The 16,480-nt window shown below is 44.3% G+C and overlaps 1 protein-coding gene across 1 annotated transcript in view; it reads right to left on the reverse strand.

Annotated features, from left to right (window-relative positions):
- Positions 1-300: 300 nt before the first annotated feature.
- Positions 301-16,480, reverse strand: part of LOC118360591 (agrin-like) — a 285,805-nt gene continuing 269,625 nt past the window's right edge. Inside the window, 6 exon segments of the mRNA XM_052482905.1 lie at positions 301-3,040; positions 4,462-4,565; positions 5,554-5,778; positions 11,532-11,619; positions 11,971-12,154; positions 13,033-13,149. Of these exon segments, the coding sequence (XP_052338865.1) occupies positions 2,859-3,040; positions 4,462-4,565; positions 5,554-5,778; positions 11,532-11,619; positions 11,971-12,154; positions 13,033-13,149 (900 nt within the window). The 3' untranslated portion in view covers positions 301-2,858.

Below are 16,480 nucleotides of genomic sequence, written 5' to 3' on the forward strand. Positions count from 1 at the left end.
AGGGTATACTTATTTCACTATAGTTGAATTGTGTATGTGTATAAATTCATTCTGCACAGAAACTTGTATACTTTATATAATTAAACCAGCCAAGAGAAAACTACCTAAAGTTTGTGGAGAACGCTTAACACTAATACGCATGAGTAAACACATGTTGTCCTTATTGACTTACTGTGAACAGTAGGAATCGGTCTGTGTTTAGGTAATGCCGGTATGCATTGCTTACGATGGTGTTAAGTAGTCATTATTTCATTCAACTGGAAGGGGATTCATTCCACGGAGACAGGTGACAGAGTCGGGTCTGTTTGTTTGACACTTTATTTCATGGTGGTAGGAACACAAGACAAAGGTAATAAAGTTAGTAATGATCAGGTCATGCCACTCTTACTCAGTGCACTGCCCTTCGGGAGTGTCTCAATCAAACAGTAGTTTACAGAGGCCAGACGGAATCCACATGAAGACATAAATAAGGAACAGAAAATAGATTCAAACAGTAAATAGTATATTTTATGTAAAGCCAGAGGTCGACCATTTGTGCGTCCCTCTGAGGATTTGTATGAGAATTATTAATATAATTATTATGTATTAATTTACATGAAGATGATGAGGCTAGTATGCTGGCCAATGTAAGAGCACAGAACAGTATGGACAATGACTTTGTCAACCTGTAGGCCGCTGACCTGTTTTAAGGCAATTCATAGATAGTTTTTACCACCCCGACATTAGATCGTGTCGTCTCACTCTTGAGCCTGCGCCACTTGTCTTCTGAGTGCCACTAACACAGGAACCCACTGCTCATGAACTACTACTGGAATAGGTCCAATTCAACAGTAATACAACATGTAAATACAGTGTTGTACACACACACACAGGGTTCCTGGTCTTGGAATGGACACTAGTCCTTGATTACACTCAAAAGCCATATACTTTGATGCTCCTCCCCTCCTCATTGACATAGGAACATCATTATTGTGTGTAGTGAACAGACAAGTCAGACTTATTTCCAGTGTATAGCACTAAAAACATAACCTCTACAGTTTTACACATTGCAAAATTTTCACTTACAAATTTCAGGGCTGTACAAAATGGCCGTTGTTGTATCGCGGGGGGGGGGGAAATAATGAAGAACTTAAACAAACTAATACAATACCACTGATACTCAACCTTGAACAAGCATTTGTTTTCTCTTATAATATTGCCAAGTATCTTATATATCAAAACAGAGTGGGTTTATGTCAGTCATTGCAGTTTAGTTTTTGCATTGCATTGTGAGTTTTTGGATGTTACAGAATTCATCTCGACAATACAAACCCATGCATAAGTACGTTTATTAGTAATTGCGATTATGTTTGCTATTTTTTTCCTCATTTTGCTGCCAAATGTCCCAACTCATCACATTATCACTTTTCCAACAGCAAGAGATGGATCACTCTTAATGCAAGAGAAAGTATAACCCAGTCTTCATTCCAATTTGATCAAAAAATGGACATTGAAGTTTGAAAGACTGAAGAATTTCATTGACTACTGAACATTCCATGACTGAGCATTTGAGGGTCCTATTGTCTCCTCTGGTATGATACAGTATCTCGCTTCTTCCTCTTGGTCGGTCCTCTCTTCAGCCTGAGCTTATAGCACTCCCACCAGGCCAGTTGCGGTAACAACAACAACCTGTCCTTTTGAGCCATTCCAAGTCCAGCAAAACAAACTCCAATAGAAAAACAAGTGCTCAAAAAAGGACCCCACCAAAATGAAATAGTTATCCTAGCTCAGTGAAACCAGATAGTTGAACCGTTTTGTAAAACACAATGCGTGTTTGCGACAGGTAATCCACTTGGCCGGCAACACAGTGAAACCAAAACAAAACAAAATCAACACTGCAGAAACTGCATGCAACTAATGGTCATCCTGATTGTAAAATAGAAAGCACAATACATGAGATTCACAATTCTTGAGAAGAGAACCAATCTTACATATTCACAGTCTCAGGTATTTATATAGTCTATATTTATTACATTTATTTAATTCAATTATTATTACATTTCTTGATTGATGCATGTTGTGGAATGATGATATGTGTGTTGTCCTTGAATGCAGGGCACTTTGTTTTTGTTCAGCTCTGGGGGTTTGCGAATCATTTCAAAACTCAAGTCGTTGATTGAGAGGCAATGTAGAGCATTTGCGCTGTTTGAGGAGTTTGATTAAGCGGTTGAAGAAGTTCATTCTGAGCAGCCCTATTGGTTACAAGCAGATGGTTCTAGGATACCATTGTCCTGTTCATTAGGCACGAAACGGAAGAAAACAGACACGCCAAATAAAACATGCCCGTTTTCATTTTCCGTTGCAAAATGTTTTTAAAAAACGTTTTGTAACAGTGTGCTCTAATGACAATGACCAAGGAAACAGCAGTGTGTCTCGACTGCATTTATCTCACAGGGGAATGTTTGTATGTATTTCCATAGGCTCTGTTGTGTGGTAGTGAATGATATGGCATCAAGACAAGGAAATAATAGAGAGCACCAATGTGATTCACCAGTGTTCAAGTAATGAGCGAGGGAGAGGTTTTGTTCATGTTTGTTTTAAAACAACAAAACAACACAATGAATACAGCTTACACTTGTCTCGCGACATCACACAAAAGTACGCGTATATGTACGGTATGTACACCTGCGTTTCAGGGCGGGGATAATGAATGAACAGGAGGCGCAGAAAACAAAAAAATATATATATAAAAAAAAAAAAAAATTAAAACAACGTATTTCTTTTTATTTTCAATATAAAAAGCAATGAAAAGTATACAAAAATATAAAATAATTACAGCAGTAGACATGGCGTTTATGGAGGGAGTGATTTTAGCCAGGCTATTTTTTGGCCATGGCGGCTGTGCCAGAGGCGGAACAGTGTAATATTTTGGGGCTGTTCAGGGCGTCCTCCACCAGGTGGAGCTCCACGCCGTCCACCGCGACATCCTTTACACAGCCCACAAAACCTGTGCTGTAGGCCTTAGGCAGTCTCCGGGCCACAGCCAACTCCTCTAAGCCACCTGTGAGAATAAGAAGGATGGGGGAGGGGAGAGATTTAGGACTCATTAAAAGAGACCCACAATGTCTGAGGTGCACGGAGAGACACACACACACACACACACACACACACACACACACACACACACACACACACACACACACACACACACACACACACACACACACACACACACACACACACACACACACACACACACACACACACACACACAGGTCACATCCCTTACATCTCCCTACAAGTGAACTTGTTTCATGCCACAAAGGGTAACTGACTGCTGTGTGATGTGAGGCTCTGTGATGTTGACACTGGCAGTAGATGAAGAGAGAAAGACACAAGTAGCTCTGGTGAACAGGGACATCAAGCAGGTGGTGCTCTCTGGAGGAGTGCTCTAGCACAATCACTGGAACTTACCTCACTTTCATTTTCAAGGGGAGTCGTCCTTCTGATAGGTCACCTGTATTACTCTCTCTCTCTCATTCCCTCTTTCTACCTGCTCTCCTGCTCCTCGTTTAATCCGCCGCGCCGCGAGTTTGCCTCTCCGTCGAGCTCTTTCCCACCTTCCCTCTCTTCTCTCTGTCCCCTCTAATCGGATTGCGTGCCTCTGAATCGGGGATCGACAGGGCTAATTTCATGCGAGTTACAGATGAATTAATGATGAGCGGTGAAAGAGGGGGATTTAAGAGAGCAGCCGCTTGATGTACGGCCTGCTGAAAGGATAATGTATTCTAGCCGCGGGGTGTGCTCAGCACCTGTTTGGAGCCACAGCAGTGCACTTGTGTGCTGTGTCATTAGCGTGTGCCTGTGTGTTTGTGTGTGTGTGTGAGTGAGTGAGTGAGAGAGATAGTGTGTGTATGTGTGTCATGGCTCTCCTCGCTCAAACATACACCTTCCCATCACACTGCACGACCACATGCATTTGAAAGTCATTTTTCCCCTATTTCCTCAGAACATTCCATGTAGACACACCGGGTGCTCTCTCGGAAGCCATTTCTCTGAGCCAAGTTCAGGGCCAAATGGCACTCAAAAAAATAACGGGACGACTTTAGTCGTTTCACATTCCCGAGAGCGGAGAACCTTTGAGTTTAGTCAGACCGTTTAATATCCCAAATCAACACCTGAATAGAGAGGGACAATCATCTGTGTCACATTTCAGACCAATTCTTTGCATGCCCAGTGAGCTCTCCGTCATCCATTGCATTCCTCATTTCTGCCACACTTTAACATGGCTACTCCATGTTCTATACACTGTCAGAGGAATGCTGGAAGTGCTCTGGTAAGCATTTCCTCTCAAAAAAACCCTACATTTTATTGTCTGACCTCTTTGATATATTCAGAACCAACCAAACCAGAGGAGTGTGCCTGTGTTTCTGTCTGTCTGCATGTGTAAACCCCAACACGCAAGCTCGTTAGTGGACCTACCCAACCAGAGGGCTCCGTCTGTGTCCAGCTGAGTGGCTGCCAGGGGCGACGACCCTGTGACCGCTGCCTCGTTGCCCACCTGGAGAGAGCCGTCCCTAAGTGCTCTAAGAGAGGGGGAGGAGGAGGAAGATGGAGGTGGGAGATAGAGAGGTAGAGGGAGGGGAGCGAGAGAGGGGATAGATATAGGCAGGGGGAGAGAAACAGGAGATAGGGGGAGAACATTTGTTTACAGCCTGTCTGCTACATCATTTTAAATTCCACTTCAACTGGCATGTAGCAGACATCAAGACTTCAATGAGAGTAATCAAGTCTTCACTGCTCTGATGATTGTGTGCTTAGCAGTTGATTGAGGGAATGGGAGAGAGAAAATGCATCCCAAATGGCACCCTATTCCTTATAAAAGTTTTGACCAGAAAAGTAGTGTACTTTATAGTGAATAGGGTGACATTTCAGACACAGACAGTCACTTAGCAGTCTGTCAATTACAGAGACCAACTTCCATGGTTTCAAAGGAATCAAATCTCCACTATGTGGTAAGTAAGCAGTTACGTCATGGGACGACGCGGGTAGGTAGCACTCAGTGTGTTTCGAGCAGAAGAGATGTCAGACAAAGTAATAACATTCATAACACATGACCTCAGACTTAAAGGAAAAATTAATATTTGGGACGGTATTAACAGTGGACCAATGAAAATGTAAAAATATATATATATTTTGAGAGGATTTTTCTTTTAAATGCTGGGGCATAAAAGCTAACCAAAAGCTAGCTTGTCGGTTTGCTTACAAGCAGACTGAAATTGAAGGCGAATATGAAAACCATACACTCTGTATGCTGTGTATGTTTTGTAACACTCTGTAACATTTCACAAACTTTGTTCCACTCTTTGGTCATTTTCTATAACTCAATCATTACTAACATGAATATTCATTTAGGGGTGAACCATAGAAATTACGCTTAAGTCAAATGTTCACTTTTCAAGTCAAGTGTGGATTTGACCCTAATACAACATTTTACCAATACAGGCTATCCTACACTTCAACAACAACAACGTTCATGAGTAAACCACGCGGTCATGTTCGACCCCGTCTTACCTGCTGGCCTTGATGTGGATCCAGCGGTTGGTGTTAACGCGGACCGTCGAGCGCAGCACCACAGGCTTGGAGCCCAGGTCGTAGGTCATCTGCACACGGCCGTCCACCACCGCCAGGGCGATGTAGTCAGATCGCTCCACGCCCTTACCACTCCACAGCACCAGGCCCTGAGTGGCCTCGGTCTTAATGCTCAGTTCAAACTTGTTCACCAGCAGGGCTTTCTCACTGCGGGGGAGGGGGAGGACAGTTACCATGACTTATGTTAGTGAAGTGAAGAGGATGTTAGGTGATCGTGACATTTGCACGTTTGCATACTGGCTGAGGTGACTCAGGGTTGATAGTGACAGGGTGCATCCAAAATGATAGTGGCCGGTGATGGCTCTGTCCTGAAACACTACTGGCATCCTAATTCCTTGTCTTGATTCCTTCATGACTATTGATCTGAAAGCACTTGCCAGGGTCATGGTGGGAAACCTCTAAGGTTCCTTTAACCTGCCGCTGCCTACGGGGTAGAGGAGACGATGACAGTGAAAGGAAGATTAGGTAAAGACTATATTGGATCAGCTATGATGTTTTCCCTTCACCCTGGGTATTTCCAGCTCTCTTTCCCTCTCTCTCTCTCTCTCCTGGGCTAACTGTGCAGTAGCTCTCCTCTCTTCTTCCTGTGAGGTGGTGGTTGTTGTGGGGAGGGGGGGGGGCAGGATGCAGGGGGGTTTGGAGCTAGCTGTCTGAAGTGCTGTTTGATCATAGTCTCTGGACTGCCAGTGCTACGGGGGAGTCAGGGAGCTGGGGACAGGGGTGGAGACCTGGGGACATCCTGGCTTGTCCTATGGAGGAGTGCTCTGTGTCACTGTCACAGCTGTGTCTGCTCTGGGAGAGTGGGGCCGCTGCTCAAAGCCTGACTGGAGCGGTTCGCACGCACGCACACACACACACACACACACACACACACACACACACACACACACACACACACACACACACACACACACACACACACACACACACACACACACACACACACACACACACACACACACACACACACACACACACACACATACACACACAAACACACACAAACACACAAACACTCCTGAAGGGATGCTATTTTTAAAAATAGCTCCTTTGTTCTCCACTGTTCCCCCTGTGTGTGTGTGTGTCACCAATCGGTATCGCTGTAATGTATTGTGATGCCGACTAGGCTCAACTACTTTCACAGTTTTCAAAAGGATCTTAAACAGAAAACGGAGACAAACACAGGCAAAGCACACAGAGGAGAGAGAGAACACAACACAGAACAGAATGACACGGGAACACAAGACACAGATCACACGAGACAGACATGACACGTACACGAAACGAGTCAGCACAGCAAACAGACAGAGAGGCTCATGGGAGCACAGGGGGTTATACACAGGACATGAGGAGAGGTAGAGAGAAAATGACAGCAGACTACGCCTAAATCGATCCACTTTAAATAAAGTTGGATTTGATTCTGTCATCAGGCATAAAACGAGGCTACTGCCAATGAGCTAACAGGAGTGAAGAGATTGGACTGATTGTTTAATTAATGTTTCTAATTTGGTTTCTGCTCAGGTATGGCCAACAGGGGTTTGACACATGTACAGTATTCGACCCAGCAGAGAGGAAGGAGTGCAAAGTAGAATTGGATGCGTCTCTTAATACACCGCGACCACATTCTAAAAAAACTATTCACTGGAGCACAAACAAAACAGAGTGACTAATGAATGAATGGTCATAGAAACCCACTGGACACAAACGGTCAGTAGAAAAAAACGCATACAATATTTGGACTCCTTTCCCTAGGTCTAACCCTCACAGTACCCAGGTGCCCCAAATAAATCATAAGCTGTGTCTGAAATTCCCTATATAGTGCACTCCTTTTGAACAGAGCCCTATATGGACCGTGGTCAAAAGTAGTGCACTATAAAGGGCGGCAGGTAGCCTAGTGGTTAGAGCGTTGGACCAGTAACCGAAAGGATGCAAATCCCTGAGCTGACAAGGTAAAAAATCTGTCATTCTGCGCCTGAACAAGGCCGTTAACCCACTGTTCCTAGGCCGTCATTGTAAAGAATTTGTTTTTAACTAACTTGCATAGTCAAATAAAATAAAGGAAATAATTTCTGGCAAAGCCATAGTGTTACACATCAAACTTCTATGGCAATAGCCTTGGGACAAGGTTCAGTAAAACCTCAGCAGGATGGATTGTCAGGAATAATAAGGCCACGGTCATCAAAATAAGGAGAATATATACGAGAATTATTATGCGTTGGACCCTGCAGGGACAAAGTTTGAAATTAATTAAGGATAGCATGTGAAACAAGGCAAGTATTTTAAATAATAATGCTATCAAGGTGGTTTATTTACTGGATTAATAATGCGTATTTTATTCCTCATTGATTGAAGTAAATAAAAATAAAAGGGCTCAGAATGCTATGCACCCAATCGCCTCTAGATGGCAGTAGTAAATAGAGCATTGCTAGGCTTCTACGGAGAACATTGCATAGCGAGGCTGGATGCTGTTTTGGCTGCTAGTGCAGTAGATTATTGGTACCACTGAGCTACTCTGTCTAAATAGACCCTGGGTGCCATTGCAACAGCTAATGGGGATCCAGAATAACAAATAAATAAGTGGGGCCATAGAATACTGTCTCTATAAGTGGCCCAGTTTATAGAGTAGCGTGGCCCTCCAATGCTTTCTCTGTGGGGCGCAGTGTACAGATTAGTGTGGCCCTTTAACACTTCTCTCTATGGGGGCCCAGAGTATTGAATAGTGTGGCTCTCCAATAATGTTTCTATGGGTAATTCTCCACTACTGTTTACTTGGGCTGTGAGAGGTTAGGTTGCAACCTGCGGGTGGTTGTGTCAGGTGGGTGGGGATGGATGGATGGGGAGGCAGCATGCTAGCGGTTGGTTGGACAGCGCTGGTTACAGGCTCCAGGCTGCAGGGGACACTCACCTTTGCTCTGACGGGTTCTCCAGTGACTCTGGACTTTAAGGGAGCAGGGGAGAGAATGTAAGGGCATGCGATAAGCGCAAGAAAGGGGGGCGGGAAGAGGACCCACGAGGACCCTTACAAAGAGGAGCTTCGTAGACAAGGAGACGTGGCGAACTGAGCAAGTTATGTGCTCGAGAGCTGGGAAAGCAGGACCATACTAGCATACTGCTTAAAATGCATGCCCAATGCATTACTACATTCCAAGTAATATGGTAGTATGGATATACTACGAAATACTAGGAGCTTTACTGTGATCAGAGATACAGTACTGCAGATCCATTGCGATCACGGTTCAGAAGCAACAGCAACATAATGAGGTCCTCAGAGGAGGATGACCACACCACCACTCAGACTCCAAGTCAAGACCAAGACATGTCTTAAGGGGAGAGTTGGGCAACAATGTAATGATTTTTTTAAATCATTTGGCTGCAAAACCCATTTCCCCTTAGGGATAATAAAATTTTCCACTACTACTACTATTACTGAATCCGATGACAGTGTCGTGTGTGTGTGTGTGTGTGTGTGTGTGTGTGTGTGTGTGTGTGTGTGTGTGTGTAGCCTTCTTGAGTGAAGGAAGCACCAAATTAGAAACATTGGGTAATCAACAAAAATGGGGTCAAATATTGTATTACCAGAGAGGAGCCCTATATCATTGGTTGCTCCAATAATGATGCGTGAGAGAATCGACCCAAGGTTTCAAAAGAGGAGGCATCAGCCAATGAGGACTGATCTTGGCTGCTGTAAATAGTAACAGCAACATTAGCCCAGGGTGACAGTGGTGGTCTGTGTGTTGTAATCACGTTGTAATAACGTTCCTCTGAGGAATTCATTCATTCATTTGTTAATTCACTCATTAATCCCTGTTCCAACACCAGGTAATGTTGAATTGATGCCACTCGCTCGGAGAGAGAGTTCCGGCAAGCTCTGGTTTGGCCTAGATTGGCCGCTAATCGCACCCTTCACCCTTACAGGAAGTGACAACTAATAAAGCTCTGGCCAGTCCAGCTGGAAGGACCATGATCATCGCCCTAACGGATATCGATGCCCTCTCGGCCTCAATTTGAGGTCTTTCTTTTAAATCATTTTTCAAAGAGGAAATAACTCTTTGATTAACACGTCAGTCGTCCTTTTCCGCCGCCGCCGACTCGATAATTATTCCTAATTGCAGTTGGAAATTGGATTAAGCGGAAATGACAGGGGCTTGAATCTGTATATCGAATTATCTGGCGAATCTGCTTGGCATAAATCAACCTAAATCCAACTTCCCTGCTTTCTGTTGTTCTTTCAGGAGGTTACTTACCAAGCTAAGAACAGCGAAGAGGAAACTAATAACAAACTAAAATCAAATTGTTACCCAAGAGGAGTCAGTTAAATAATCGATGCGGGACTCGCGGCAAAACTGAGGAAGGGGAAACATTTTGGTCCATAATCTTGCAGTTAAGAAGGGGTCTCATTCATTTCAACATGACAGTTAATACCATCCAATATACGGTGCGTGGATACATTTCTGGTCGTGGCGAATGTAGTTACAACCATGCATACAGTATAGCACCTGCTTTCTGTGGATTCATGCAGTCATGCGTTCGTTTAGACTGGAGTGTGATGAGGAATTTGGAATGAGAAAAAAAAAATCTAATCCAATTATGGGCATGGAGTTTGAAGGTCAAATCCTGTAGGCCTATTTAAATATAATACACATGACAGCTATCTGCATAGAGGAAGGTGATGAAGATGACCAAGACGGAACATAAAGATATCATCTGTCACTTTGTGTTAACTATCGTAATGTATTAGTCTGGCTTTGTATTAGTTAGGTTAGTCTGGCTTTGTATTAGTTAGGTTAGTCTGGCTTTGACTAAACCTGGGAATGTTGGGGACTCATTTGAGCGTACTTACTCCGGAATCTCATTGGTCAGTTGGCTTGAGTGCAGCAGAAGGACAGACAAGGAACACTCATATGAGACGGACAGACAAGAGACAGAAGAAGACAGACGGACAGATGGACGGCAGCACAGACATCTGACAGCCTTAACGAGGACAACAGACAGAGGATAAAGACAGATCTTAAAATTCTCTCTCACGATGCGCCCTGTGTGCGCGCGTGCATGCACATGTGCTCTGTGTGTGTGCTCATAAGACCACAAATTAACTGTCGGTTTCTCCCATTTTCACGCCTTGGAATGTTGTGCGAACACTTGTGAAGGATCTGGATGGGCAGCCTTATGTTCCATGTCTTTTCAGGTTCATCATCACAAACATTTCATGCGTGCCAACCTGCAGGCGGGTGTGCCAGCATGGAAGACATGGAAGGATGGTAGAGGACCAAATGTATAAGTGGCCGCCTGGAAGGCAGGAAACTTTTTTCTCTTCCACACCCAGCATAGAAACCATTTACACCTACAGCATCCGGCTATTCCTGTTATAGCTGGTGTGTGTTTAGAAATTGCCACAGACACTTTAGGACTGCTAATTTAAAGGACACGGTCACAAATACTGTAAGTCTAAAAGAAGATTCAATTGAACCCCATTTTAACAAAAGCCTATGATGATGCCATGCTGGTATAGTATGGCATGGTGTGTGTGTGTGTGTGTGTATATAAGTGTGTGTCGGCTCAGTCCGCCTCGGCGCACAGAGAGCGAAGGGGGTGCTCGGGGCAATGCCGTAATTGTTTGCCGTGCAGCTAATTACCGAAATTCAGTCAAAACCAGAGACAGTGCAGGGGAAGTGGTTGAACTATTAGCTAACGCCCGGTTCACTACAAAGCCTCTAATGGGCCTGGAATAATCAAACCTGTCACCACCACTTACTGCAGTGGAATATGAATGTGGAGACCATTAGCCATTTCGCAACTTCCGGTTAGTGTTAACATCGGAGGCAATTTCGCTCAACCCAATTAGCACTAGCATCGGAGGCCATTAGCATTAGAATTGATGGACAAGATGGCCTCTACTTTACCTCTTGGTGACGGCGTTGTGGTACTCAATGAATGTCCGGCCGTCAAAGGCGATGGACTCCGTTTCCCCGGCGGACTTCTCGAAGATGGCTGCGAGGGAGAGGACAAGGAGGAAGACGAACATTGAACATGAATCAATAGGAAAACATGGCTCCTTTAAGTGGAGTCAGGCAATGGATGGTGATCTGGGATGAGCGTTCATGCGCTTATGGTTTGAAGGGACAGTAGGGCATACGGCCAAGGTTAATGGGAATGGTGAAGTGTATGTGTGTGTAGTATGCACGTGTGTGTGTAGCATGTATGTCTGTCTGTGTGCGTAGGTGTGAAAAGGATAAAACAGAGGGGTAACTCTAACCTTCAAGAGGGGGACACTAAGACTAGCATGACATCGATATTACTGACAACAACGTTGCATTGAGTTCAGGATCGTTGTTCGCTTACTGTTCTGACAGTGTGTGCCTGTGAAGCCGAGGAGGCACACACACTCATAGCTCTCCAGCAGGGGGTTGCAGCGACCCCCGTTGTGGCAGGGCTCACGGCTGCAGGGGTGGCCCTCGAACATGGCCACGTCACTGGAGTGCAGCGCGTTCTCCTGCCGGAGGATGGGCGTGCCCATCAGGGTGATCTGACCAGGGAGAATAGAGAGGGAGGGGACTTAGACCTGTCATAGTGCACTGTGTAGCCTTACCTCAGGTCCCAGGTCTGAATCAGTCCTTGATTAGAAGGAAACAGTGAAAAGCAGCAGGGCTATGGCCCTCGAGGACTGTAATTAAATAGCCATGACAAGTCGATGCAGCATACATACTGCATACAACACATTACACATTTCAACTCCCCTCGTCTCAAACTCGAGACACATGAATAACGACTTTACTTTACAAGTCACTTACTAATTAATTCAGCAAATAACTGCTAAAACATACTTTTAGACTGAGCTTTGATTAACTTGGTGCTTTCAAAGGAAAGTTTTCTAAGAGAAAGAGCTAATGACAAGTTGACGCTAGCTAGCATTAAGTAACATGCTGCCTTTGTTGGAAGGCCATTTTTGGCACTCAAAGACGAGCCTTTTGCTGCGGAGGAGAACAAACAAGCTGGAAAGTTGTCAGGGAAAAGATCTGAGCTGAGAAACATGGAGGGACATCAAATGTGTTCTATTCTATTATTAGTACAGTAAGCCAAAAGAAAAGGAGCCACCGTCAGCACTGATAAACTAGCTGACCTTTGACCTTACAATGGTCACTGTAAAGGTCTGCCATCAAGTGTAGGCAGCTGATGTTCTTGTCCATCACTAAATTGTGTTCAAATATAGCTATCCAGGTGTAAGGTAGATTCAAAATTGTGTCACAGTTAAATGATGTCAAATACCTATTTTCAATTTACAAAAATGTAATCGATAGTTGTTGATCATTTACAGAATTGATAGAAACCTTTGCCAAACCTTCTGAACAGGGTGTGTGGCTAAACATATCTGCTGAGTATTGTGTGTGGGGGCAGGACACCCACCTTCTGAATGGTCCCCTTGAAGCCATCTTTGAGCGAGGCGGCCCTTGCTAGCCGGCTGAAATCAGGAGCACCACCCACAAACAGAGACTCCTTCAGGTTGAGAGCGGTGTGTTGGTTCTGGAGAGAGACAATGGGTTAGAACCCTATATAACAGGGTCTAGAAATCTTCTAGAACCCTACCAGAGACCAAAACTCTAATAATAGGCACTAGAACCCTATAGCAGGTACAATGGAGGCTGCTGAGGGGAGGATGGCTCATAATAATGGCTGGAATGGAGCGAATGGAATGGTATCAAACACATGTGTTTGATGTTGTTGATACCTTTCCACCTATTCCGCTCCAGCCATTGCCACGTGCCCGTCCTCCCCAATTAAGGTGCCACCAACCTCCTGTGAACAGGGACTAGAAAGACACCTGACCAACACAAATGAGACCCGTTTTCTGTTTTTTTTGTTCATTTTTGTTTAGCCACAGCACGAGACTAATAACAGTGAAAAAGATGTCTCCTTTTAAAGATATATCTACATAGTGCAAGGCTATAAAGTGCACTTCTTGTTTTCATCCTCTCCTCCTAATCAGGGAATGACTCAGACATGGGACACCAGGCAGGTCAGTGCAATTAACTACCAGGTAGAAACTAAAACCAGAAGTGATTTGGCCCTCCAGGACCGGAATTAAACAGCCTTGATATAGTGCAGGGCAATTCGCTATAACTAGACTACTTCCTTTTCCACATCAATAAACTTGATATATTACGAAACATAATTGATTTATGCGCCACTCTCCGAACAGTCAATTATTCGTTATCTAGTACAAAACACAAGAAAAGGGCTACAAAGAGAGTCGCCTGGTGCGGCTGGAGAGACGGCATGGAAAGTAAAAAAAAAAATGAAAGTCTCTCTAATGAATGGCTGATTATACCGGCGACCTTTCCGGCACTGAGCGAGCCGCGGCCTTTAATTGGCCGTTCATTTGCGCAGCAGACGATCATGAAATCAGGCCCTTGCTCCACCCAGAAAGGTGCAGGAGAGCTGCCTCCAATTACGACAGCATTCCTTCTGCGCAGGAAGTACAGGCCCACTCTTAGGGAGGAATTATCTTTATGTTTATGTAGGGCAGTAATTGCCAGAGGGAAAAGCCGAGGTAATTGGTGGAAAAATAATGAAAGTGGCCAAGTAAACATGGGTTATGTGTGAAGAGAGCTGGCATGGGGTCCTGCTTTTATTTGAGATGGGAGCTGGAGGGTGGAAGGTATAGGCCAGTGGGGCTTTGCTGTGTGGTGCGCCTGGAGTGAGCTCTGACAGAAAGGAAGACCCGGGCCAAGACCTCCAGCCCAGTCGAGTGGGTCACCTGTGGGCCCGGTTTCCTATAATCCCTAACACTAAGTAAAGGGGATGCACAAGTGAAGAGTAACAGTTGGGATCAACTCTATTTTGATTCAGGATTAAAGTTGACATGCGATTATCTCCGTTATAATGTAAACAACTTGAGGCATTTTCAAAATGGATATATAAATCCAATCCATGAATATTGAGTTTTATAATAATATATAATAAACATGGTTTCTTATCCATTTGAATGGTCATATTGGATTCTGAATAGGAGTGAATTGGACGCTGCTAACAGGCCAGTGTAATAGAATGGACGTTGTCAGTGCTGTCGTGTGCGGTTATGAGTGAACGAGTGAGTGAGTGAGTGATCGAGTGACTTTATGATATGGAGAGTTTTGTTTCTCTTTCACAAAAGAAAGTAGATGACAAAAGAACAGCCCGGCTTGGCTTGGCACCCCACTCTCTCTTTACTTTATTCTCGCTCCTCTTCTCGCTCTCGGCTGCTACACGGCGCAGGAGAGAAATCCCCGCCCACGAGAGACTAATGAACACGTTTCATTGTTGCGAGGAACAATGGCGGTCAGAAAGATAACCGACTCCCCTCCTCCCTCCCTCCGCCTACGCAGCAGATGGACTGAGGTGAAAGCCAAACCGAGTTCTTTAACAAATGTCTCTACTTCGGTACTGTGTATGAAATGGTAGCACTAAATACAGACCCTTTTCCCCTGTCAGTTCTATCGTCTAATAACTGTCGTATGGTGGCGCATGGGAATGAGAAGTGGCGAAATGAAATTGAAGCTGAAAGTGGAGAAATGAAATATGTCTAAGGTGGATGGGACTTATTACCTTCCGTGATTTCTTAGTTTCCAGACAGCACACAGTAAGAGAAAAGGAGGGAAAAAAGGTTATCAGAAGAGAGAGCGGACAACGGATGTCGGTGTGCGGAGAGTCATGCAACACACACACACAAATCGAACCAACATAAAACCACACACGAACCAACATAAAACCACACAACACAAACTGTGAAGCCCGAAGGTCAGAAGGCTGCCACGCAAAATAAATGAAAAAGATAAATTGACCTTAATAAGGAAGTTGCAGCTGGATCTAGAACCACTGTGGCTCAGACAGAATTCAGATCCACCATATAGCCACTGCAGACAGTGTTTTTTCTGTTTGTGTGAGAAAGCATGCATGGATTTGTGGCAAAAATGTTCTGTTGAAAGATATCCTGCAATACTGAAACTACCATCCCAGGTATAATTACTTTTCGTAAGATATCTATATCAAAGACGCTCTCTGAGTGCAGCGGGACACCCTGGCTCCCCTCGTCATTGTAAACGCAGGAGTAGGAGAGAATTAGCTGCCAACTAAATCCTGCATGGAGCCTTTTCGCATTGAGCTCCTCCATCACCAACCTTCGCTCACCCCCCCCCTCCCCTCTCTCTTTTCCCTTCTCCCTGTTCTACTCTTTTAATATGATTTTCTGCCCATGTCGCTGGAGTGAAACATAATTACCATACAAAGGACAGGAAGAAAAAAAGAAGAGAGCGAAAAGGAGACAGCAGAGCATCTTGCATGAGGCGGCTTTGGAGTTGACATGCGTGCGGGTGTACATGTTTCTAATCACAAATTACACTGTTTAATATAATTGGATGACTTGCGGACACATCCAGCTATTAGATTTCTCTCACTTAGGCCCATGTATCTGGTTTACTGCTTGGGTATCATTATTTCTTTTCTCCATCTTTCCCATCTATAATACAACATCTCCAAAGAACGCTATTGAAGGTCTTTGCTTCACTCGGAGCTGAAATGTATCAGTTAAGTCATACTAACGGGTGTATGTATACCACTCGGGCCATAGAGGTTATGTTTCGTGAATGCAACAAATAGGAACAAGATTGTACTACTGTTTAGACATTTCAGCAGAGTCGAATATGGCAGATAAAAAGGATTTAAAAAAAAAAAAAAAAAAAGAAAAAAATGAGAGTAATTTCCAGATAAGAGACAACCTGTCAAACGTGCCCTCTACGTCTGGAGCAAACTATTTCTCACCTCGACGAGCTGTCAGCAGACAGTGGAATGTGTTTTCAAACACAACCCCGGTAGTGTG

The sequence above is a fragment of the Oncorhynchus keta genome, chromosome 28, assembly GCF_023373465.1.
Source record: "Oncorhynchus keta strain PuntledgeMale-10-30-2019 chromosome 28, Oket_V2, whole genome shotgun sequence".
Taxonomy (NCBI): Eukaryota; Metazoa; Chordata; class Actinopteri; order Salmoniformes; family Salmonidae; genus Oncorhynchus; species Oncorhynchus keta.